This window comes from Phytophthora infestans, genomic scaffold (genome assembly GCF_000142945.1).
Source record: "Phytophthora infestans T30-4 supercont1.3 genomic scaffold, whole genome shotgun sequence".
NCBI classification, from domain to species: Eukaryota; Oomycota; class Peronosporomycetes; order Peronosporales; family Peronosporaceae; genus Phytophthora; species Phytophthora infestans.
In genome coordinates, this window is record NW_003303756.1 from 2,709,857 (window position 1) to 2,734,174 (window position 24,318).

Genomic DNA, 24,318 nt, shown 5'->3' on the forward strand with positions numbered 1-24,318 from the left:
TACAAGTGTAATTCGCTAAAGAAATACTGGGGCAGTATTACTAGCTAAAGGGCCAAAGTATTTATCCAATAGAATGGCTGATCGGTGAGGTACTTTTATCAAATAAGATCATGATCTACTCGCCGACCCCCTTGAAACAAAGCACAGGACGGGCACGAGGATACTATGGCGTCAGGTGATGCCCAGAAGCACGAGCTAAATGAGCCCTGGGCTGTCTGGGAGCAACGCGAGCAAGGGAAGAATATGTCGTATGGTGACAAGCTCTTTAAGCTCTGTACCTTTAGCACTGTCGAGGAGTTTTGGGGTTACTGGAACAACATCCCGTCACCCAGGTGGGTTACCCAGAGTCACATGCAGAAACTACATAGCATTGATGTTTAACCCAAGCTCCATATCCTATTATGCCAAGCAGCCAGGTGCTTTTTGACGGCTTCACGCATAAGAAGTTTGCGGACCGAACGGTGGAAGGTTTCGCCGTCTTCAAGGACGGCATCGTACCCGAGTGGGAGGACCCAGAGAACAAAAACGGCGGCGAATGGTCTATCCGGAAAGGTGTGCAAGCCATTATATCCTTGGTGTACGTACTGGGCTAACTGATTGCCGTTAATTGCCAGAGGTGGGAGCCCAGGAACTGGACGAGTTCTGGGAGAAGCTAGTGCTAGGTGCCATCGGAGAGCTCATCGACCCCGGTAACGAGGTGACGGGCGTTCGAGTTATCCACAAGGTACGAATCTTTGAGATCATGCTTCTTAGCGCCGTAATGTGCCATTATCTGACCGTTTTGATTCGCACATCTCGCTTTAACAGAACAACAAGAAGGACAAGAATAACCTCGGCAACAATTACCGCTACGAGATCTGGCTGCGAGGTACAAGTCGCGTCAAAGCCGACGAGATCCGCAACAAGACACTGGACGTGGTCAACTCGGGCAGCTCCGGCGCGCCTTGGGTGTCCAATGAGTTTGTGTACAAGAAGCACTGAGTGTAATGAGCCACAGAGCGATTGCATGCGCTATTGCGGGGTGATGTCAACGCAAAAGGCAGAGAAAGTAAGGCGAGAAACATGACGGAAGTACGCAGCGAAAGGCCGTAAACGGCGACACTGCGAGCGCTTTGCCGTCAAGATAAAAAGAAGAAAAATACAAGTAAATAGAGAACGAATACGAAGTGCGTCAATATATGCGAACTTAAGGCGAACTTAGTTTCATTTGGCATTTTCGTTTGTCAACAATGGCGGCAGGCAGAGTCAAGATGCTCTTCTCGGACGCTCCTCCAGACGCTCTCGAGTGTGTACAATACTTCTAGTGCGACTCAACACCTACTTTTGTATCTAATCGATGTATCCTACCTCTCTTTACGCTGTAGGAAGCTGCTGTCTCCGAAGCGAAAGCTAATCTATGGCCTGTTCGCCTTTGGGCCTGGCACGGTGTTGGGACTCTATCTGTACTCGGTGAAGCAAAAGATGGACCGAGATAACGAGGCTCTGCGTCTGGAGCAAGTGGAGACTGAGATGAGTCTCGTCCAGGAGCGACAGAACAAAGATTTAGTGCTGGCGTCCGCCATTCAGGACATGCGGGACCGTCTCCGACGACTCGAGGCGGAGGCTATTACCAGTCGGGAAAACGCTGCCAAAGTGACGAATGCCGCAGACAATAAGGCAAGTAAGGAGAAGTCGGAGGCGTTGAAAGATGCGAGCGAGAGCAAGATCGAAGCAGCTTTGGCGCTGCTGAAGGCCAAAGAACAGCCGCAAGAGAACGAGACATCGCCAAGCTGGCTCACGTCGTCATTAGACGGCCCACATGGACGCAGAGATAAACGTCACCAGGAAATGTTGCAGCAAGATATTGCAGCACACATCGCAAAACAGGAAGAGCAGACGAAGTAACTGAAGGAAGGTGTTGCAGTTGAAAAAAACACACACACTGTACAACTCGCTTCTCGTCGCGAGATGTCATTTATACTGAAAAATTCGCATCCACAACTTACTCGAGGCCAAAGCCAAATGTCTCCATTTGCGAGACCATAGTCAAGTACGTTTCCAGCTCCTCCATGTCTCGATACATCGGCAAATCAAGCCTGTTAAAGCACGTGTGTGCCTTAGGGGACAAGTCCGACTTCTCCTTCCCTCGTGACACGAACTGGATCGTGAACTCATGAATAATTCCACTAGAACTCATAAGTCCACGGAAACCTTCCACAGGCACACGACTGGTACCAGTGACAAACTGCAGGAGTTTCGCTCGCTCGTCTGGTGCCAGACCTTCGACAACGATCCAAAACCACTCGAGAACTCCATTCTGTTCTTCCTTGGTGACTTTACCCTTCTTGTTCTCCTCGGGTTTAATGTAGCGTACGTGGGTGTGTGCTCTCCAATCCGCAGTATCAATAGTAGGGATACCACAAAGAATAAGCTCGAGCTCCTGATAGTCGAAGACAGATAATAGTGCCTTGGGAACCACGTCGTAGATACCCATGAGGAATTCCTGTAGTTGGTCAGCAATGCTGTCAAGCATACGGTGCTCGAGGATAAGCCGTAGATATTCCTCCTTGTTTTCATCCGTCACGTCGACGTTGCGTCCATTCTCCTTAAGATCCACCTCGGTGCCGTTTTCTAGCATCACACTGAACGTCAGACAAAGCGCTTCCACGTGAGTGTTGCTACGTAGCCACTTGCAGTTTCGATGCAGCTCTTCGTCGAGAAATTCAAGATCCGAGAACGATATTGGGATACCCAGCACGTGTTTCAGTAGTGGCAGAGCCAAGTGCACATCCAATACGACGCCTTCGAAAAGCGCTTTGCCGATCAAGATACCAGCGAGACGGAACAGCTTCAAGTGGTTCTCGTTCTTCTCGCCAGAGAGCGGGTCGATCCAATAGCTCATATCTTCGCCCTTTGTGGGGACAAACAGACCCATTTTCTCACTGAAAATTTGCTTGCTAACAATCCCAAACCACTCACGCAACAAGCCTCCAGCGTCGATACCTGGTTCCCCTTCAAAGGTGATCTTCAGATACGCATGAAGCGCATCGGGTGCAACCTCAGCGAGCTGTAGCGATTGCTCGATGATCTGCTCCCTCGTTACCGCTACAAACCAATCAGTCAAGTCAGTTTTTGATCGTATTAAGCAGGTAGAATATTGAGTACACGTACTCAGCTTAGCGACAGCTTCTGTCACGGGGGTGGCAATACGGGATAACTGCACCAAGAACCACTGCTTCTTCATACGAAAACTAAGAGCCATGACACCCTACACCCCACAATAAACAAGTGAGATGTTAGCACCTTCTAACGGAAGAACTGGAACGTGTCCGAAATGCTCACCTCAAAGTCCATTTTCTCCAATCCGTTGCGCATCTTGTCGAACGATTCCATGTCAATAGAAACTTCATCAGCCTTGGTCCACGTCAACCGTCCGGATGCGTCATACATTGACACAAACCCCTGCGAACGCAGGTTGTGGTAATCTGTGACACTCTCTCCATTCGGACCAGCCAGTGACTTCGCTTCTGCCGTCGACTGCAATGTCGGCTGCGCTGCATCTCCAGCTTGTACTTCGGGTACAGGAGTCACTGCATCGGTGCTGTTCTGTCGGACCCAATGGAATTTACCGTCCGACAACTGTTTCCGTTGCCAGAGTTTTCGACGGAACGCTCCTCGTTGCCGCTGCGACAGGTTCTTCCTGGCCGCCATCATGTTCATACGGCGCTTAAACAGCGCGCGCTGTCGAGACCTCAGAGCCTCGATATCATCCTCTTCTCCGGTCACATCAGCGCTTATGATACCCCGACTGTTATTACGCAGTAGCATCCGCGAGCTTTTCCGACGCCCCAGCCCGCCGGTCATGAGGAGCCCGATGCTGGTGCCGCACATGAGGCAGGTTTTGCGCTTGGCACTGTTGGCCAAACCGCATACGACACATTGCCATCCTTTGCCTTCGTCCTCGAGCTCCGTCTCCTCGAGCTGGTCTCGTCGCAACAATCCGTCCATGAGCTCCGATTGCGTGGTGGAATTCTTGCGGTAGCAGCACATGTAGACGACGACGGCCACGGATGCGACGGCGGCCACGCCCAATGCGATACCGACCCATTTTAATGCCGACACGACGCTCTCGACGTCTCCTTCCCGCGATGACATGGGCGTTCAAGTTTGGCAAGAGGGAATTGCTGAATAGAGCGAGGTATGCGGACTGCGGAGCAATCCGTAAACATGAAGTGCATAATTACTCGTTGACTTGGACGTATTGTACTTTCCGACTAAGTACGAGATGTAGCGGAAGGTTGACGTGAGGCACGTCAAGCGACGTTGAAGTGACTGGATGTTACAAGTAATATCGTTTCGGCAAAGTTGGTCACCAATTGTGCGCCCATCGATGGTTGCATGTACACTGTTACTGTGCTCTGTGCGATGTGTTGTAGATATGAAGACTCTTGCCTCGACCAATGCAATCTTGACAAACAGTTTTAAAACAAAATGTTTCGGAGTCAGAAATGAGAGCACTTCAGTATTATTCAATTCCCGTAAGTTCTTTAGTACACGTGACTTTGTTCGCTCTACAGCTTAAATTTAATATTATGCTGCCTGTAGCAATGTGATACTCGGTGGTGATTAAGAGGCATGCATCAGCTTTCACTATGTGTCGAGCACATGTATTCTAGGCCAAAATCGCACCAAAATTTGAATCGTTCAGTCGAATATTTAAATGTCCTTCCTCGTGCGGGACCGTGGCGTCGTGGCGTGCCAAAAACCGGAGTCGACCGTTAAGGGCCGTTAGAGAGCCCAATTTGCAGCAGACGCTGGTGGTGATGATGATATTGCTCTGTGCAGCTGTCGTGACAATTGCAATACATGTATTGTCCGGCAGGTCAGAAACAAAAAATGTACCCACGCGATCACAACTACCTGGATTTAACAGCAGCAAATAATCTCCACAAATTACATTCTCGAATCGAACAACCTCATTGTCCTTATTCTTCATTGTCCAGATTTTACTCTGTCCGTATCTGAAACCGTACTTAGCCATACCACCACCACCGAGATCGCATTCCGCATTTGTCTCGAAGCACCGCATTCCATACGATGCCGTTCCTGCACGTGACCTTGCGCGGCGCCACGGACCTTCCGTCCAGCGACTTCAGCCTTGTGGGCGGCAAGAGCGATCCGTACGTGATCTTCAAGCTCAACGGCACCAAACACCGCAGTCCTTGTCTGAAGAACACGCTAAACCCAGTGTGGGACCCTCCGGAGCACTACGTGTTCCCCGTTCCTGACGCTGCCAGCGCTGTTCTTAACGTGGAGGTCTACGACATGGACACACTGAACCCGGACGATCTACTGGGTACGCTTGTGGTGCCTGTGGCCAAATTTGCGGATGAAATGGAGGTGTCAACGCTCGAGAACTACCCACTCTCGTTGGCCAGCGAATTTTCGAGCCAGAAGCGCAACAGCACGCTGCTATTGGAGGTATGTCTCAAGAAAGTGGACGACCAAGAACGCCGCGTGTACGTGTGGGAGAATGAGAGCTGGTCCATGGGTAGCGGCTGGAAGTCCACCAACAACTCGGAGCGACAACAATGGTCGTCGTACGACGACTCGGCCACGTCCGCTACTTTCTCGGAGGTGGCTCCACGTGCGCCCGTCAATATGACAGGAGCAGGCTGGCAGTACTGCTCCAACCGCGGAGACTCGCAGGGCTGGTCGTACGCCAAAACGTTTGCTGGCCCCTGGACGCCCAATAAACCGGCGTTCAGCTTCGTACGACGTCGCTTATGGGAGAATACGTTCAAGCGTGAAAGTGACTGAAGGAAGAGTTGATTGAATGTATAAGTGTTGCATGCCGCTGCTAGCTGTAAGGCCATCTAAGCAATGTATTTGCCGTTACTAAGGTCCGTCCGTCTACTTGAATCGACGCCCCAGCCAAGAAACGGGTTTGGAGAGCGCGTGTACGTCCGTTGTCATGTCCTTGGAGCACTCCGAATCGAACGATCTTCAGCAACACGTTGAAATTCCCAAGGCGGAGGAGGACCACGGCCCACATGAAAGTATCGACGAGACCGCGACTGTTTCTAGCGCTCCAGCAGGCGAAGAGACCGGCGCAGCAAGTGGAAATGCGTTGAAACTAGCGTGGACGTTCGGGTTTCAGAAGGACTTGATCAGTGGCGTGCACAGCCTGTCAACGGGGACACGTCGTGCTGTGTTCTACGCAGCAGCACACACAGGTGTCATCTACGACTACGCTCGTCGCCAGCAACGTCTACTGCAAGGCCATTGTCACCCTATCTCATGCTGTGTTGTCAGTGAGGACAAACGATGGGTAGTCACGGCTGATCGTGGCCAAGAGTCCATGCTCGTCGTGTGGGACGCTCAGTCCGGCAACCCGATTCGAACGATCTTCCGTCCGCATCCGAACGGTGTCCAAGCGATCGATATCTCACCCGACGCGCTCTTTCTCGTTACTCTGAGTGCTGTCGACCGTGACGACGAAGAGAGTAGCCAGAGTAAAACACCCGCAAAAAAGCAGTTCGATCAAGAGCTGGCTGTATGGGAGTGGGCGGCTCCTAGCGGATCTGTCGTCTCAAAGCCTCTTTACTCGTCTCTTGTAGCCACGGAGGACGTGCAACATGCTGTACGCTTCAACACTTACGACGTTCGAGAGCTTGTCACTACTGGTCCTCAACGTGTCATTTTCTGGAGTTGGGCAGCTCGCACTCTGCTGTTCTACTCTCCTTCATTGGCACAGAAAGACTTTCGCCAGGTTGTTGGTGCCTTCACACAGTCGCTCTTTGTACCTGACTCGGCTCAAGCTCTCACGGGAACAGAAGACGGCGATCTCGTCCTGTGGGATGCAGTTCAATCCGATACCGACGCTGAGACCGCTTCGACCAGTTTTCCGGAACGTAAAGCTGTCAAGATTGTGCGTCTTGCAGGTGGAGCTGAGCCGCAACACAAAGTGGCTCTAACTGTGCTTGTGGATATGGATGGCTATCTAGTTATCGGCTCCAGTGATGGCGCTGTGCGCTTCTATGACTTTGACTTCCGTTTAGTGTCCTGGTTTGAAGATATGAACGCTGGACCCGTCACGAGTGTGTCGTTCGCTCTCCCAGCAAGTGCACAAAATGAAGGGGAGAATTATGTGAACGGTACACACCAAGGAGACGACACCGACGAGTCTTTTCACGTGCCGGACTTTATCGTATCGACAGCGTCTGCATTCATCGTAGGGATGAGTGCGTCGCTGTTCGGAGAGCACGAGCCTGACCGAAGACGAGGCACACTACTGATGCAAGGCATCAATGACGCAATCCACGGCCTTGCAACACACCCGCGACTTCCTCAACTTGCACTGAGCTCGTACTCTGGAGTCGTACAGCTCTGGGATTACGCTGCTAAGCGTCTTATCATGGTCCGGCGCTTTGACTCCGAGAAGCTGCGTCCACAGTGTCTTACATTCGCTCGCGATGGTCGGAAACTACTCGTTGGCTTCACTAGCGGAGTCGTCAAGGTGGTACACGCCCATCGACTGGACGATCTGGCCTCGTTTCGTCTCGGGAAAGCTGCCATCACCGACGTCTTAGTGAGTCCGGATTCGTCGCTTTTTGTAGCACTAGACGCCAATTTGTTCCTCGGAATGTGGCGCGCGAAGCAAGTGACAGCTCACCCGGATGGCTCCGATGATACCGATGAATGGGTGTATCTAGGACGCTGTCGAGCGCATTCCAAGCCAGTGACTGGGCTCGAGTTTTCACGAGACGGTGACGGACGACCGGTTCTTGTCTCTGTAAGCGAGGATCGTACGCTTGCTGAGTATTGTCTCGAGCGCTCAAGTATCTTGGACGGTGTGGTGCTGAAGCAAGCTCCTACACGTGTAGAGCTCAGTGCTGTACCGACTGCATGTTGCTGGTATCCTGAGCTACGTGGTGTCCAGGAAGACCTGGTTATAGTCGCGAATGACGAGTACAAGCTCAAGCAGTGGAATACTGGCAATCAAACCTGTCGGAAAACGACTCTCGGTCCGTCGTACGGGGGACCTATCAACAGATTAGTACCAGTTCCTCTTCGAGAAGCAGATATAATAGCTGCCGAGACGACAGGTGGTGTAGCGGAGCGATACTGTGTCTATAGTACGTTCGAGAAAGTGGTGGGACTACTGAAGCTTCCTCTTGATGGGAACCCACACAAAGCCATGGGTCTTATTGCACACCCAGGCAGAATCAGCAACGTGGACGTGACGTTCGATGGCAGTCACTTGCTCACTGCAGGAGGCGACGATCTGGTGGTCAACATGTGGGAGATCCATTCTCATCAACTAGACTTGCTGGAAGCTCGAGGTACACCTCGAAATGTGGAAGAGGGGCTGGAGGATGAGTTGGACGCGGATGATGTGGCTCTTGCGCCGTATCTCGCACTCCTGGAAGGGGGTCGGGACGGGTCATTTTACCATGAGATTGTCGACTATTTCTACCTCGCTCAACTTCGTGTTCAAGGAGAAGATTCCACTACTGCTCGTGAGATCAGTGCTCAAATTCCGCTACGAGAGATCCCAAATGTCATGCGTGCACTGGGATTCTACCCTACCGACGAGGAGATTCAGCACATGGTGAGTGAGGTGCGCTACTCACGCTTCACCGAGACGTCTCGACCCGTGGAGAGCATCGGTCTTTATGATTTCATTAAGCTGTATGTCAACCATCGACCGGTTTTTGGCGTTGGCAAGGCGCAGATTGAGCGTGCTTTCAAGATTCTGGCCTTAGCGGATAAAGGTCCGGGTGAAAACGAAGATGAGGGCCCAGCAACGCTACGATGGGATCAAATTGAAGCTCGTCTGTTAAACTCTGGAGAGTCCATGAGTGAAGAAGAGTTGCGAAGTTGCCTTGCAGCGTTGCTAGCAACTGGAGACGAGAACGGTGGACTGGCCATGGATCCGCAATACACTGCGCTCAGCTTTGCCGATAAAGTGCTGGGGTTCGACGACTACGAACAGGCAGAAGGAACTGAAGGAGACACGGTAGAGTAAATTTAACGAACGAGCAGACTTTACATTACTTCCAACAATTAACCTCATGCGCTTTAGATTGATGCCTCGTCAGCTAAGCACTGGTAGCCGCATTGTAGTTGTCTGACTTGCTCTTCACGCTCGAACCAGAGATCGTCGTGGGGCTCTTTTGACGCGGTCTTGTTCGTGTCTGGTAACCAAGACATCGACATCCTTACTTCTCGTGCGTTGGTTGCGTTGTTGCTCTTGATGGTGTTATTGCAGACAGCCACCGAGTTCCGTGTCCTTGCTGAAGAATGGCAAAGTAGTTCACGGACCCGATCTGCCATCGAGGGTCGACGTGGCTTCTTGACGCTGCTGCCAATAGTGCACTCACGACTGCGTGACCGAGGCGACATGCCCCCATCCATTGTCAGATACGCGTCAGGTGCTGTGCAGGTTGTGTATTTCTTTGGTGTCGATGCAGTGGACGTCGATCCTGCGCTGTAGGAAGGTGGGACCAGCGGGAAGTCGAAAATGTCAACAAGGCGGTCGAGTAATTGATCGATTGCGATTTGAGCTGATCGACGACGACGGAAGCCCGATCCATCAAGCAAGGACCAGTGTTCCTTTCCTTTCATTGAATGCGACAACTTGGTTTTTCTCGTGGTGGATACTCACTGAGTAAATATAGTAATGAAGAAAATATACACGCAACACGCGAAAGAGGAGCTACGAGTGGGAGAGATCATAAGCCACCACAGACGGCGGAATAAGCGGACAGTCAACCTGCCAGCAACTATATCGCATTCTACCCACCGTGCAATGTACACGCAGCGGTAGAAAAATAAAACCTAAAGCGCACCAGGGGATCTAGAATCTAGAGTCGGCGCCGTGGATCATGAAGAGATGTTGCCTTTCGCTGGTCGTATTAATTAGATTTGTAAATGCTAGCAGTCGCGCTGGGCTTGGCGCGAGCGTTTGCCTAAGCCAATACGTGTTACCCAAAGTACATTGGGTCGTTGCTGTGGTTTGCTAAACTGGGAGAGACTGGTAGGAAGCCACTACTCAACAGGGAGAGATGGCTGCATGTGGACGATGACGAGCTCGATGGCATATGATCTCTATATTGCAATTCCAGTCTGTTTCACCAACAGCAGGCACGCTCCCAGATCTCTCTTCACCACCCGGATGGAGCGATCTCTTGTGATGGTCCAATATCTTGCCATCATATCGAGCAACAGCATGAAGTTACTCTCGACCACAAAAGCGATGTAGGAGGAACGACTCGCCCCGCTCATTCGTCAACGGGATTCTTCCTAGCTGACAAGAGCGATGCGATGTGTTGCATTCGTGGTGCTATTAACGTGCTGGATCGTAACGACTAAAGCAGTGGATGAACGAGGTCTTCCTCTTGCACTAGGACAGCTTGCAGCGACTTCCGAGAACCAAGGCACTGTCACAGCTCAAGCCTTGCTGGAAGGCCCTCCTGAGCTTACTACGTCACTCCCGCTGTTCAACCAACTCGTCCGTGAAGACCGTAGAGAGCTTCTTAGCCAAATCGGTGCACTACACCTCTTCGGAGGTGGCTCCGTGCCTCACAACGCGACTCATGCTGAGTTATTCCTCCAAGCTAGCGCTCTGCTCGGCAGTGCTCAAGCGCAATTCCTACTCGGCACTCAGCGAGCTTCAACTAATGATAGTGCATCTGCATACTTGTACTACGAGTTTGCAGCTCACGGGAGCTCAATCAGCGCCACAATGGCACTCGGGTATCGTGCACTTCATGGCTACAGCTCAGTCAAATCATGTTCAACTGCGATGAGGCTCTACAAGCTCGCCGCAGACCGTGTTGTTACCGAACAGAGCGACCAAAAGCTCCAGTTGTACGCGTTCCCAGAGCCCACGCGACTTTCAGAGACGGAAGGTGTACGGTACCACTTGGATCTCAATCCAGCCGAGGACTTCAATCGAGCTGAGTACCTTCGACAACGTGCTGCTGACTTCCGTAACGCTGATCTAATGGTCCAGTCCGCGAGTATTACTCTATTCAGTAATCTGTACAAGACTACAAATACTATCGAACTCGACGAACATGCTACGAGAGAGCAACAAGCTCTACTGTTTCTGGAACGCTCGATTGAAATGGGGAACATCAAGGCTCAAACGCTCTTAGGTCACGTATACGCTTACGGGTTAGCTGGGTGCTTAGTTAATATTACGAGAGCTATGGAACTGTACGAAGCTGCCTTGAATGCGTCGCACAGCAGACCTAGTGGCGAAGCTGCTAACGGTTTTGGTGTGGTCTACTCACAAGGTGTTGGTGACGTACCTGTAGATCTCGACAAAGCTCGCAATCTCTTCATGGTTGCTGCGAATGCAGGACACGCTGAAGGTGTCTACAACACTGGCATGGCATTTCTCGAGCTGGGAGCGTATCATACTGCACGTGCGAAGGAATATTTCGTTGCAGCGGCACATGTGGGTCATCTAAAGTCGCTGTTTCAACTAGCTCGGATCAAGCAAAGACAGATCGTTGATATCGGCGCTAGAGCGAGCAGTGTCTCGTGTGAAGAGGTTGTAGAGCTCTACAAACGCGTGGCTGAATTCTCTCGTGAAGGCTCAGAGCTCATGACACAAGCATTAACGCACACTCAACGCGGCAACTGGGCGCTCGCTTTCGAGCTGTACTTGATCGCAGCGGAAATGGGCTACGAAGTCGCGCAAAGCAATGCGATCTGGCTTATCGAACGTATACAGCGGCAAGTGTTTGGCACTTCATCGCGTCGAAACTCGACGCAACTGGAGCGTTTGTACACGCAACTAGTGACCCGTGCAGCTGGCCAAGACAGCGTCGAAGCGCTGTTGCGTATGGGCGACGGTGTCTTTGAAGATAAAGCATATGCCCTCGCGTTGAGGCACTATCAACACGCAGACCTAGTGAGTGCTGGAACTTGCGCTAGAGCGCTTTACAGTGTCGGCTACATGTACGAACAAGGCCACGGAGTCTCTTTTGCATCAACAGAGCGAGCCTCGCTGTATTATCATCTCGCAGGCGTGAAAGAGCCGTCTCTACGTCTTGTCATGGCTGCACTGAATCTCAAATTACGTATCCAAAGCAGCTTGGGCCAGTATATCAACGTTGTGCGTCAGCTTTGGGTGCACGGGGGTGGTGCAGTAGCTGAAGACTCGTCAACGTCTCAAGAAGAAGGGTCGATCCCCACGTCGCGTGATGTTGCAGAGTTTGACAAACATTCAAGTAGTTACCGTCGACAAATGACACTTGCAGAGTCAGATCAAGACGCGAACGAAGACAGCAGTCGGCCACACGAATACGCTGCGGCGTTACGCTTTCAAGGTGATCAGTCCCAGCTTCTTATCGAGTTTGCTCGTGGTGAATTGCCGTTGGAACAGCAAGACTATACCATTGAAACATGGCTGCGTATCGACGATTTGCCGTCAGATGAGGTGGTGACTCTCGTCGATGCGCTAGATAATTTTCAGTTGGAGTTGCTTCGTGCAACTGGGAAAGAGTCCTGGATGTTGCGGTTCCGGAAGTTTTCTTTGGTGGACGAACAACTTCCTGAACTTGTGCTTCGCTTTCCCAAAGCACCGTTGACTCCGCATACGTGGTATCACGTGGCTATCACGTTTGATGCCACATACCAGACTGTCATGCTTTTACTCAACGGTAAAGTGAAGCAAGTGCTGAGTTTCCGTCCCCATCCAGCGGCTTTAACACGCAGTGAAGAAGCTACAAGTGACGGAGCATCTTCATCCTCCTCAAAGTTCCTAGCTATTGGGAGTACAATCGGTCGTATCTACGGAATGATTCCTCCAAATTCCCGAGTTTTCTCGGGACAGCTTGTACATTTCCGTCTGTGGAAGACACGCAAGACTGCAAAAGAAATCAGTGTACTGATGTTGGAGCAATACAACGAAGTGGCAACCCGAAATCTGCTAGTTCATCTGCGCTACAAGCTCAACGGTGCGTCCATTTCCAGTGCCAACTCGAAGCCAACGACCAACCGCGTGATGAACGGAGACCAAATTGTGCCTGAAGCTCAGGGCGTTCAACTAAAGATCGTGGAGTTCCCACCATCCAATTAACTCTGTATCAGAGTACCGAATCATCGAACGATGATACTGAATGTTACAGAAAACACTTGCGTTTGTCAACTTCATCCGATTTTTTATTGCGCGTTGACTACGGAGTTCCTGATGGAGCTTTTGCCTTTGTTCTTAGACGTGAGCCAGCACGAGGCGGTGCCTTTAACGATCTCTCCTTCACCTTTTGACGTAAGAAATGATAACATCCGGCAAAGAAGAGGAAAAATACACTCTAGAAAGTTGTTGTTGCGCGGCTCGACGCCGTTGCTGAGCATGCGGAGCAAAAAGCCGTTCCACGTGGTAGTGATCGAGTACTGGCCAAGCCACAGACCATCGATAACAACCACCTGCGCCTGCTTGTCGACTCTGAATTGTTTTAAAACAGATGAGTACATGTGAATAAAATACATAGCACAAAGGCTTACGGTTAATTAAAATGACTCACGATTTCGTTGCTGCCAGACTTTGATCTGTGAATGTGGAATAGCCTAAGCAACAATATAGCATTTACGTTAAGTTCAATTAATTGCGAGACAACAAAAGGGCTGCATTTCCACCCACCCGTTGTAATGTTGCCCTCGTTTGCGCTACATGTACCAATAAAGACACCAGTTAGTAAAAGCATATAATAAAAGACTATCTGGGTAGGAAAGAAGATCGTACCTTTCGTCAGTGGCATCATTGCAAATAATTGGGGTTTCGAAGCCCTTTGAGGTGTCCAAGAGGTTGTAGGAAGATGTACCCGGATAGAAGACCGCCACAGACATGTTATACTGCAGTAGTTCGTTGCGCGAGCTATCCGCCAGTCCTCGAATGGCACTTTTCGAGCCACTGCAGGCACCACAACCAACAGGAAATTCGAGACTGTCCACACTACTCACGAACACGATCCGTCCACGGGTTTTCGCTTTAATCATCGCCGGCAGAGCAGCCTACTCGTAATAGAACCGGTTAGAACACTATTGTACTCAGCAAGTTGGATAAAGAGGAACTTGCCTTGAGAAGGACAACCGCACCAAGGTAGTTGACATCCATCGCCTCCTTCATCGATGCAACATCCTGCTCCCAGAAGTATCCGGGCTTGATGCGTCTGCTGGCTGCGTACACGACGTGATCCGTGGCTCGTGGCGTTAGCCTCTTGGACTGCCTGTTCCACTCGCTCCATGTCCACGAGCTCACACTCGAACACGAACACTGAGGCATTCTCTCCGGCAACTTTCTACATAACAATTAATGCCATCAATTAGTTTCGTTTTGGCAAAATTGTCAAGGTTTTGCCGTTTCACCTGGAGTTCACTTTGTGTTGCCTCGAGAATTTCCATCGCAGGGCCAATCAGCGTCACATTTGCTCCCTTCTTGACATACTTCTTGGCAACTGCCAGTCCGAGCGGAGTTTCAGTACCTGAAGCGACCTTGGTTAAATAATTGAATTGGCAATTATTTTGTGTTTCAGCCAACGCACCAGTGAAAAGCACGTGCTTGCCGTGGACACTAAAACGTGGCGCCGTTAGCAGCGACCAGAGCCACGAAAAAACGCAAGCGCCCACCAAGACGATGAGGGCGATCCAGCCGCTCTCCATCTTATGGTGTAAGGGACTGTCGGTGGTGCGGAGCGAAGTGCACAATGGGCTCGACTTTGCTTCACACTTTACAGTTTACAAGATAACGAAGGTTCAGCGTGGTACAGCAAACGTACCTTTCATCAAGGGTAAGCAATACAAGTACTTACATGTAGGCACGAGCCGTCTCAAGATAAGCTTAACCGACAGCTCAGCCAATTGCTGCCGATTGCGGACGAATGATTGCAATCAATGGAGCTTGGACGTAAACTGCTGATCTTCCATTCTTTCTTGCTGCCCCCAGGAGCTCGGTGCAATGAAGCCTTTGCTTTGGTTGATCGGCACATTTCACTGCACTATTAATAAGCTTATCATAGTGTCAATGTGACCAGGTCATGACTTACGAAAGTCAGTGCTTTGTGCTAACAACCGATAAACAAGAGCTCTACATGTTGAATGAACTTCATTCAAGAGAGCGCGCTGGCTTTTTCGTATGGGTTCATGATGATCTTCATCGTCAAAGTGTAAATCCGAGCATGAGCAACTTGCTTTTGTACCTCTCGAAGTCACCGGCCGGTCCGGCAGTCAGAATGCAGTTCATGTACAGTAGTATTACTTAGTACTACTGTAACGTAAGCTTACGACTTACTACGTAGTATTAATACGTGTTGGTGCAATAACAATGAAATTATTTCATCGTCATTTGTTAGTCTAGCAAGACAGCAAGCAAAATAACCAGCAACAAACACCGATCAACAGAAAAACTGTCAATTAAGCTTAAAAAAAGTAAGTGAACGCATTTCAACCACTTTCCAAAAAGCACATGCGATGAAAATGAGAATAAAAACAAGGAACATGCAAGCGGCCTGACTTTCCCATAGATACCGACGTCAGAGGAGACCATCAAACCGCTCGCGTACCACCGATCTCCTTACAGTCCTCTCTCTATCTAGAACTCCTCCGATCGAGGCTTGGCGACGGGGCGCGGCTTCGGTGCTGGTGCTGGCGAAGGTGTTGAGGTTGACTTGGTCGGCGCTGACATGGGTGGAGACACGGTCGGCTTCGCCGGTGCCGGCGACGGGGTTCGTGCCGGCTTCGGCGAAGGAGTGCGGGCCTTCGGTGTCGGCTGCTCGTCGCCGTTCACTAAGCTGTCACTTTCCGAGCCGGGGCTGTGGCGGCCCGGGACGCCACCCTTACCGGTGCTACGGATGGCCTTGGCCTCCTCCTGGTCAATAAAGCGGATGCTGTTAAGCACGTACTCCTTGTCCGTCTTCATCTTCTTGAGGTTGGCATTCACCACGTCCTCCTCGCTCACAGCCGAGTCGACAGTCACGCTGATGTCCTTGAGTAGTCTGGAGTCGATCTCCGAGATGTTCTTCTTGAACTTAAGCAGCTCTACAATCCACTGCTCCGACGGGTGCACAGCGTCAGCCAGCTTGGCCTCATTGTTGCCGCCCTTGTGGTTGGAAGACGGACCGTTCTGACGAGCTATCTTCTTCTGGATGTCCTTAAGAGCAGGAATACGCTCCAGCGTGTCTTCGTCCCAGTTGATCTCCTTACCCTTGACCTTGAGGTTCTCGATCTCCTTACGCTCCTTGCGGCTCGAGTCGAGCCACTTCTCCATGCGCTTAATGTCACGTTCAATGACAATCTTGAGCCAGTCGAACACGTCACGCACCTCCTTCATCTCCTGGTCCACCTTGAAGCGCTTAACAAACTCGGCACACGCCTTGCGGTCGTAGTAGTTGCGGTTCTTGATAAGCTTTTTGGCGGCCTCTAGCTCAGCCTCACGCGGCAGAATGGGCTTCTCACGTTCGGAGCGGCGGCTCTTGATCTTGCCCAGCTCCACCGGGTACTTCATGTGTTCAGCCTGCATCTGCTTGTAGCTGTCGATCAGAGTGCGAGCACGCTGCTCGATCAGATCCGCCTCGGAGCGACGCACCTGCGACTCCTTGGCCAGCGAGGTCTTCTCAGTGGCGCACAGAGCGCTCTCCTCGCTCTCCATACGCTCCATGAAGGCGTTGATCGAGTCGATCTCGCCCTCCAGCTGTGTAGACGCGTGCTGCAGACTCTCGTCCTCCTCCAAAAGACGGTTGGTCAGCATCTCGAAGGCCTCGGCAAGCTGCTGTAACAGACTGCGTATCTGCGACGTCATCATCATGTCCTCGTCCTTCTCCTGCGGCTTGGACACGCTGTACACGTCCTCGACCTGGGCCCAGATCTCGCGCTTCTCCACCTTCTCCTTGGCAAACTTGCGGCTCACAGAAAGCTCCTTGACGACGCTCTTGATGTCCGAATCGTCGTCCTTCTGCAGTCGCGAAGACTCCTTGATGTCATCAGCACGCTCGTTGCGGCCAGCCTCGAGGATCTTCATGTCCTTCTTGCCAAGGTCGGCGGCGTGGCCAGTGACGTACTGGTACCAGTTCTCCGAGGACTTGAGCATCTCCACCTTGTGCTCGCCGTTGAGGATACGCTGCTTCTGGCGCATAATACGCTCCTCCTGGTCGATCACGCGGTGCGTGAAGTGCTGCACCAGCTTCTGCAAGTCGGCGGCGCGCACGGCCTGCTTGACCAGACGGTTGGCTTCCACTTTCTTGCGGTTCGAGTGCTCGTGCAGCGAGTCCAACACCCAGTTGCCGGCGTTGTTCATAAGCTCCGTGATGAGACGCTTCTTCTCCTCGCGCTTGGACTCCTCGTCGGCCAGCAGCTTAGTCTCTGTATCAATGAGCTTGTTGAACTCGGAGATCATCGTCTCCTCCTGGGCGGCATTCTTCACCTCTTCCTCCAAGTTCTTGATGTGCTGGTTCATACGCTCCAGCAGAGACGTGCACAGTTTGTTCTCTGTCTCAAGCTGTGCGGCCTGGTCGTCCAGCTCCTTCTGGAACTGGGCGCGGCGACGACGAACGTCGTTCATGAACTCGTCGCGCTCGTCCACCTCGGCGTCTCCACCCTCCTGCGGGATGCGCTTGTTGCTGTCCTTGACGGCATGCAACTCGGCGGCACGGACCTTCATGTCGGCCTCGAGACGGGCCACGTACTCGGGCGTGATGACCAGAGCGTTGCGGGCCTCGTCCAGCGTGTTCTTGCAGTCCTCACGGTGCTCGTCGAACAGCTTGCAGTCGGCCTTGCGCTCCTCCGTAAGAGCAGCGCGCTTGAACAGAAGCATGCGCTGCGACTTGGTCTGGCGGGCAAGCTGGTCGCTAAAGACGTCTGTGCGCTTCTTGCCGCGCGTGATGCGGGCGTCGTGCTCATCCAGACGCGACTTGGTGGTGTTGATGCGCTGAGTCTGCACCACACGCCACTCCTTCTCGTACTCCTCGTCGAGAGCCTGGTGACGCGAGCGACGCTGGGCGATAGAGCGCGTACGGGCGTTAATCTCCGTCTTGAGAGCCAGCAGGTCGGACTCGATAGTCTTGACCTTCTTCTGACGGGCCTCGGCCTCCAGACGCACATATTCGTGCTCCTGCTTGTAGCGCGTGTCCTCATCACGGCACATCTCGTCCTCGCGCTTCATGTTGGCACGGCTGCTGGTCCAGTGCTCACGCTCCTTGGCTAGCTTCATCCACTCGTCATCGACGGTGTTACCTTCCTCTTCCAGAAGCTCGGGCTCCTTCTCCTGGATCTTGACGAACTGGGAGTGCAAGTCAATGAGCTCGCGCGGCACCTTGCCCTGCTGGTCGTTGGAAGAATGGAAGATACCGTACGAGTGCACGATGAAGTCGTTAGCAATGTCCTTGGACACGGCCGGGTTATGGGCCTCCGACCAGTCGGCACGGTGCTTGGACCATTGGGCCATGTCGTTGTTCCACTGGGTTGTGTCCTGCTGGAAGCTGTCCTTAGACTTGGTAAACTCAACTTTCTCCTTAATACGCGTCTCCTCTTCCGTGTTACGCACAGACTGGTCACGGACGACGTCGAAGAACAGGATGTGGGTCGTGCTCGACTGCTTCTCGTAGCGCTCCTTCTCGCGCTCCATACGCTCCGTCTGGGACTCCTTACGGGCCTCCAGAGCCTTGAAACGGAAGGCAGCCTGCTCGCGACGGATGTTCTGAGCAGCTTCACGCTTCTTCTGCTCTTCAGCGCGTGCGGCCTGCTGGGTCAGACGCTTCTTCTGCTCCTTCTGGCGGTTGATCAGGCCGTTCACCTTAGTACGGATCTGGGCCTTCTCGAGCTCCAGACGCAGCGACTTGATGAGCGTGTTGTACTCGTCCGTGTTGTACAGAGTCTTCTTGCCGCTCTTCTGGAACTGACGCAGCTGTTCCGTAGGCAGTGCCAAGAACGCCTTCAGACTGTCGGCGTCACGCAGAAGCGGGTGCAGCATGCAGCCGTACAGGAATGTCTGCAGCACCTTTTCGCGCTCGCCACGCGGCGTACGCTTGTCCGGGAAGAAGGGAAGAGCCTTGGGGTTCGTGAACTCACCAAGCTTCACGAACAGCCACTCGAAGTCGGCCATACTGCGCTCCTCGAGAATCTGGTACTCGTGAGTGACGGCCAGGTCCGACTCGGTGACCGGGTGGTTGGCTGCCCTCGCAGCGGCATCGTTCGGTTCACAGTACGTCTTAAGCATGTACGTTTCCGTGTCGGGTGTGTTGCCGGCCGATTTGGCCTTGACGTTAACCAAGATGTCGAGTTTGGTCAGATACTCGAAACCAGCAGGCGGCTTAGCAACGGGGTCCATGACCGGCTTGATGAACTTGGGCGGGCTCTCGTTACAAGACGTACAATGACGCACAGGCACGGGGAAACCCAGCTCTGGGATGGGCTTAGACTCGACACTACACTGATTACAGACACTGCGCGTACAGCGACGGCAATGGTGCTGTCTACGACCGAGCTTGAAGGGGCGGAAACAAACCTGGCACTCTGTTTGGTCACTACGGGCCGTCTCGGACACAAAGTGGCTGGTGGAGTCGCCACCTAGTAAACTCGAGTCACGTGCGCGATCCGAATTGCTTTGGCTGCGTGCGTTTGGATCCTGAAGATTACGATAGGCGTCGTTGATCTTCTCGAGGGTTTCCTGGTCCTCGATTTTGGTAGGATCCATGGAGCGCGACTTCTTCTTGTACTGTGCCGCGATTTCCTCGGGGGTGGCATCTTTGGAAACACCCAGGACGTCGTAGCTCTCCTGGCCAGACATGGAACGGCTAGCCGGGCCGCGACGCTGTGCAAACACGTCGGCGGGCGTTGTGATGGCCTTCATTTGCAGAGCGGTGATACAATTACGGCAACAGCGCTGCTGCGCGTTACCGTAGCCGAACGAGGCCGGCACCTGGATCTTGTGGTTCACACAGGGACGACAGAACAGCAAACCGCACACACGGCAATGGTGGCGACGTGGTTTGGGGAAGCCGAACGGCGTCTTACAGTCCATGCACTCGCTGCTGAAGTTGTCGGGCACCCAGAGCTTTTCGAGCCCTGCGACGTCGGACGGCATGCCGTCCAACGATCCGCGGCCAGCGCCGTCGTTCATGCGACCCTCGCTCTGCGTACGAGGAGGTGCAGGAGACGCATAAGGCTGGGATACGGGCTGCGAACGGCGCTCCGGGGCGGGAGCTGACGCAGCCGTGGGCATCGGGGCCGGGCGACCACCGTTGCCACTGGAGGGGGTCGGGCGACCTCCATTACCATTGAACGGGGCCGGACGACCTCCATTACCACTGGACGGGGCTGGTCGGCCACCCGCGGCGGAGTTGCCACTGGATGGAGCCGTCGACTGGTCACTAGTAGGCGGACGGCCAGCAGACTTGGGGGCCGCGGCGGGTTTTGCGTCTGGTTGCTTGGCAGCCGGCTTGGGCTCGGGCTTCTTGGCCGCTGGTGCGGGGGCAGCCTGCTTCGGAGCCACTGCGGGCTTGGGCTCGGCCTTCTTCTCGGGTTGCTTGGCCGGAGCGGTAGGGGCAGCCACGGGCGCGGCCTTGAGCGAGAGGCTCACCTTGGTGCCACAGTAGATGCAGAAGGCGTCGGCCTCGGACACGTCACGGCCACACTTGATACAGTTGAGACCGTTGTTGCTAGCGGCAGCCGGGGCCGCCGCTTTCTCGGAACTTCCAGCCATCTTGACTCGGGAGCTCTGCTAGCAGGTATCCGCCCGATCCAATGGGAGGCGAATGCTTCCAGCGAGAAACCGAAGCGCGAGAGTCAGCAAGTGGAGTTGTGAGCGACACACGGCGCGCGGCAAAAGGGGGAGAGGTGGAATCCGTTCGGCGGGGAGAGGTCGAGCAAGCCTGCTGTTTTCCCGCGCACGTGAGTTTGTTGTGGTCGGGTTGTCGGGGTGTGTAGCCGAGCCTTTACCTGGAGAGAGCGAAGATCCTTCAAAAAGTGTTACGATAGCCAGTCGAACTCGCGGCTTTCTCGGGTGTGCATGCGGTGAGGTTTTCGCCGAGAATGTGCTTGGCGAGACCAGATACGAAGCTTAGTGTTCTGCATCCTGGATATATCGCCGATATTATCGGGGAGTACGGTGTCTACAGATATTAATAGTGAGCTTCGTCTAGCCGCGGACAGGTATAAAATACGATGTGGGGTCATCTGACACCATCGGGTTCTGGGCTGCCACATGTCAATTTTGGCTTCTGCATCGAAGGGGGCCTCATAGATACTCTCAACAAGCTGCCTCAAGAGAAACAGCATAATGATGGCTACGCTTTCGAAACGCTAGGCCTTATTCAAGCGTGGCGAGAGCGAGTACCAACCTGGCAAGGCTCCCGTGTCCGTGCATCGATGAAATCGCAATCGAACGAGCTTCACCGCGACTGACGCACGTCCATCAATGCTTCTCACAATGTGACGCACAGATGGGGAGTAGCCGGGCGAATGCGCTGAAGAGCGCACTTCAAGGCGGCTTACTTAAAGCACTCCATTTGTACGCGTTGGTAAGTGTCCTCGCAACCAGCCACTTGGCGAGAGACACTCTTGTAAGCTATTATATTACATGCATTACATGCTGTAGCGCAATTGCTATTGTCTAATTCCGCATGCATGTACCGTTCCGCAGTGCACACGTAGCTATGTGTGCAGCCAGAGGCAACTCCGCACATGGAGGACGAGCGCGGGACATGCGCTCGGCTGCAAGCTGCCAAGCGCGACGCGTTTTGTCACAACTGATACTTTTTTTTGGTAACAAGCAAAGGTCACTCTGCTCTTTGTCAAAGAGTCTTTGCCGCAAAGTTTGCGAAGGTTAAAAAGAGAGCTCAGGGCCCAGCCAGCACTCTGCACGGCCCGCCGGTGCTATGTCGGCGAGTGCCCCGTTGTTACGATAGGCTCTGCATTACTCACGCCTCTTGCCTTGATCGCTGCGTCGCCGCAAAGTGCACATTCGTCTTGCCTAATCTACGTGGAGCTCGGCGTTAATCGCACAAAGCGCTTGGCATTTGAACTACTGTACCGTACACGATGAATGCCGCCGTCAACTCTCCGATTCAACACGCCCGACACACACGGCACATACACTTTGACCTTCGTACTGACAGCATACGTCACCTGACAATGCCGCGATGGTCCCCCCTCCTTCAAGAAGTCCTCGCGACCGGCGACTTCAGGATAGACCGCAACACTGCACATCTCGACGCGATACAGTAGGCAGATGGTCAGGTCTGCCCTATTGGCAACAAGTTGAAGTTGTTGTTGCTACATGTAGCACCACGCGAGACACAAGTACTTCCTCTCTCTTTGCTGAAGATTAAATCAAGCTTCGTTTTTGATCAGCCCGCATGCGCGTGAGTCTCATCTGAATCTCGAAGGAAGGTTGCGGAGTCCGCTTGAACCGGAGAACAGGAGAGCGACTAGCAAAACACAGGTGGGTCCATCGATTTTTTCGTAATAATGGTCTCTCTCTACAGATCATCGTCTAGCCATGTGGGCTCAGCGGGTCTCGTTGTGGCGCTGCCTTTGCGCGGTGGCCATGGCGGCTGTCGCGGGCGCAGGGAGCAAGCGGACGTCGCCCCAGTCTGTCGCGGTGATGGTCGCGAGGCCTACAAATTGCGAGTTTGAGTGGCGGAGAATTTCAAGCAACTAATGCAGAGAAGCAAACGCCGTACCCTTTTCAAAGAGCTGATCGCTTTAGCTCTGGCCTTGGTGTTGTGTGAGTAGGTGGCGAACGAGGACGGAGGCTCGGCGTACGAGCCCGGACCAGGAGGAACGTCTCCAGTACGCAGCAACACTATCTCCTGTCCGTCGTACTTACGGACTGCACCAGCGAGCCACGAGCTGCGGCTGCTGGGGTTCGCGTGCGGATCCTTCGGACTGTCTGGGCTTCCTGGTGGGTGTTGCCGCCGAGCTGACTTGGGTGACGGAGCCAATCTTCCTCCGGAGCGTTCCGGATTGTACGGCGTGTAGATCGGACCTGGCGAAAACTCGCCCATGTTCTCGCGCGAATGCGTAGCTGACACAAACTGGACGCGGGTATTACGTGCAGCGGGAGAATGAGGCTTGAATGCGCCTATTTGCCTCTTACCAAAGCGCTGCTCGTGTCCGAACGCATTACCGCTGTTTTTGCCACTTGCGTTGTTGTTGGGCGAATGAGGTGCAGAGTCTTCGGTGCGAGCTTGTTCCGGCGTCGCACTACCTTGATTTGCCGATTGGCGGGGTCTTGAGAGCGAAGTTGGCATGACCAATACCCCGTTGCGATTGATGACAGACAACCAAGATTCACGGTGGCCTCGCCAAGGACTGTCGACGTCGAATAAGCGCGTTCTGTGAGCTTCAGCACGAGCTGCAGACTTGGGTGAATGTGGGGCCGCAAATGAATATTTAGGGGGTGCAGCCTTGCCACCATTTGCGACTAAATAGTTCACGTTGTACTTTGGTCCTGGACTCTCAGCCGCTATCAGCTCGCGCTGGTGACTCGCCGCGGTCACACTCACTGCACCAAGCACGTCGCAAAGTTAGAATAATTGTGGGAACAGCAGCGCCAACTACTTCGACAGGAGCCAGTACCCTTTTGCGATAAGAAACGATCCGATCGGGGGAAGGACATCTTCGGTGCCCTCGTCTTGATTGAATTGATATTTTCGTTGAAATAGGAGCCAGGGGCTCGACCACTTTCTGCAAGAAATATACGTTGGGGGCACTACAGTATCAGTATCTTTTCGTCACAAAAGAATGCCACGCACTGCCATGGGGCGTACCTTTGCTAATAACGGGCATATATGGCGACTGGCAACCTTAGCACAGGACACACAAATGCATTAGCTCTCTTCGTAGGAAAAGTTCCTTGGCCAGCGAGCTTACCGCCAATCCAGCTCTCACGTTTTCCCCATTTCCAATTTTCGTCTACTGGCCTGTACTCGGCCTTCATAACAACCTGCGCGTTGGCGCGTATGTCGGGCTTGGCGTAGATCGGCCCGGGCGATCGAGCTGGCGGTAAGACATGTGCATCATTCATCGTTAGTCCAGCCAGAGGAATGGCATTGTAAGCTGCTATACGGCGCACCTGGCTCAACGGGGAACCGCTCGGACCCGCCAAAAATCGACATGAGGTATTCGTTTTAGTCTCTCCTCGAGACTTCAGAGGCTCGCGCCAAGCTTTCGTCCCTCTTTCCTTTTGCTCGCCAAACTAGGTTCATCTTTGAAATAGCCATCTATTCCTGGATGAAGATAAACTCTCGACCACGTCAAGTTGACGGTCAACAGGTTACCGATTGGCATAAGCTTATGCGTACCTACAGCTACGCATAAGCTTAACCT

The 24,318-nt window shown here is 53.0% G+C and overlaps 8 protein-coding genes across 8 annotated transcripts; 4 read left to right on the top strand and 4 right to left on the bottom strand.

Annotated features, from left to right (window-relative positions):
* Window positions 1-130: 130 nt before the first annotated feature.
* On the top strand, window positions 131-1,729 carry PITG_02580 (uncharacterized protein; the record flags this gene model as incomplete). Its single annotated transcript, XM_002907450.1, has 6 exons — window positions 131-332; window positions 413-552; window positions 615-724; window positions 808-959; window positions 1,365-1,632; window positions 1,688-1,729. 6 exons carry the CDS (start codon window positions 166-168, stop codon window positions 1,727-1,729), a joined length of 879 nt encoding a protein of 292 aa, XP_002907496.1.
* Window positions 1,730-1,981: 252 nt separating this feature from the next.
* PITG_02581 (HECT E3 ubiquitin ligase, putative) lies at window positions 1,982-4,134 on the bottom strand (the record flags this gene model as incomplete). The annotated part of the gene is made up of 3 exons (XM_002907451.1): window positions 1,982-3,084; window positions 3,151-3,247; window positions 3,322-4,134. The coding sequence occupies 3 exons, from the start codon at window positions 4,132-4,134 to the stop codon at window positions 1,982-1,984; spliced, it is 2,013 nt and encodes a 670-aa protein (XP_002907497.1).
* Window positions 4,135-5,055: 921 nt separating this feature from the next.
* On the top strand, window positions 5,056-5,881 carry PITG_02582 (C2 domain-containing protein, putative; the record flags this gene model as incomplete). Its single annotated transcript, XM_002907452.1, has 1 exon — window positions 5,056-5,881. One exon carries the CDS (start codon window positions 5,077-5,079, stop codon window positions 5,797-5,799), a length of 723 nt encoding a protein of 240 aa, XP_002907498.1.
* A 151-nt stretch (window positions 5,882-6,032) lies between these two features.
* PITG_02583 (uncharacterized protein) lies at window positions 6,033-9,010 on the top strand (the record flags this gene model as incomplete). Its single annotated transcript, XM_002907453.1, has 3 exons — window positions 6,033-6,098; window positions 6,140-7,079; window positions 7,149-9,010. The coding sequence occupies 3 exons, from the start codon at window positions 6,033-6,035 to the stop codon at window positions 9,008-9,010; spliced, it is 2,868 nt and encodes a 955-aa protein (XP_002907499.1).
* A 1,293-nt stretch (window positions 9,011-10,303) lies between these two features.
* On the top strand, window positions 10,304-13,078 carry PITG_02584 (uncharacterized protein; the record flags this gene model as incomplete). The annotated part of the gene is made up of 2 exons (XM_002907454.1): window positions 10,304-12,099; window positions 12,286-13,078. The coding sequence occupies 2 exons, from the start codon at window positions 10,304-10,306 to the stop codon at window positions 13,076-13,078; spliced, it is 2,589 nt and encodes an 862-aa protein (XP_002907500.1).
* A 132-nt stretch (window positions 13,079-13,210) lies between these two features.
* Window positions 13,211-14,658, bottom strand: PITG_02585 (uncharacterized protein; the record flags this gene model as incomplete). The annotated part of the gene is made up of 8 exons (XM_002907455.1): window positions 13,211-13,238; window positions 13,283-13,444; window positions 13,520-13,566; window positions 13,834-14,010; window positions 14,087-14,221; window positions 14,295-14,297; window positions 14,365-14,480; window positions 14,541-14,658. 8 exons carry the CDS (start codon window positions 14,656-14,658, stop codon window positions 13,211-13,213), a joined length of 786 nt encoding a protein of 261 aa, XP_002907501.1.
* Window positions 14,659-15,389: 731 nt separating this feature from the next.
* Window positions 15,390-20,777, bottom strand: PITG_02586 (uncharacterized protein; the record flags this gene model as incomplete). Its single annotated transcript, XM_002907456.1, has 1 exon — window positions 15,390-20,777. The coding sequence occupies one exon, from the start codon at window positions 20,687-20,689 to the stop codon at window positions 15,587-15,589; it is 5,103 nt and encodes a 1,700-aa protein (XP_002907502.1).
* A 1,689-nt stretch (window positions 20,778-22,466) lies between these two features.
* On the bottom strand, window positions 22,467-24,107 carry PITG_02587 (uncharacterized protein; the record flags this gene model as incomplete). Its single annotated transcript, XM_002907457.1, has 5 exons — window positions 22,467-22,604; window positions 22,671-23,494; window positions 23,569-23,676; window positions 23,863-23,988; window positions 24,065-24,107. 5 exons carry the CDS (start codon window positions 24,105-24,107, stop codon window positions 22,467-22,469), a joined length of 1,239 nt encoding a protein of 412 aa, XP_002907503.1.
* Window positions 24,108-24,318: the final 211 nt, after the last annotated feature.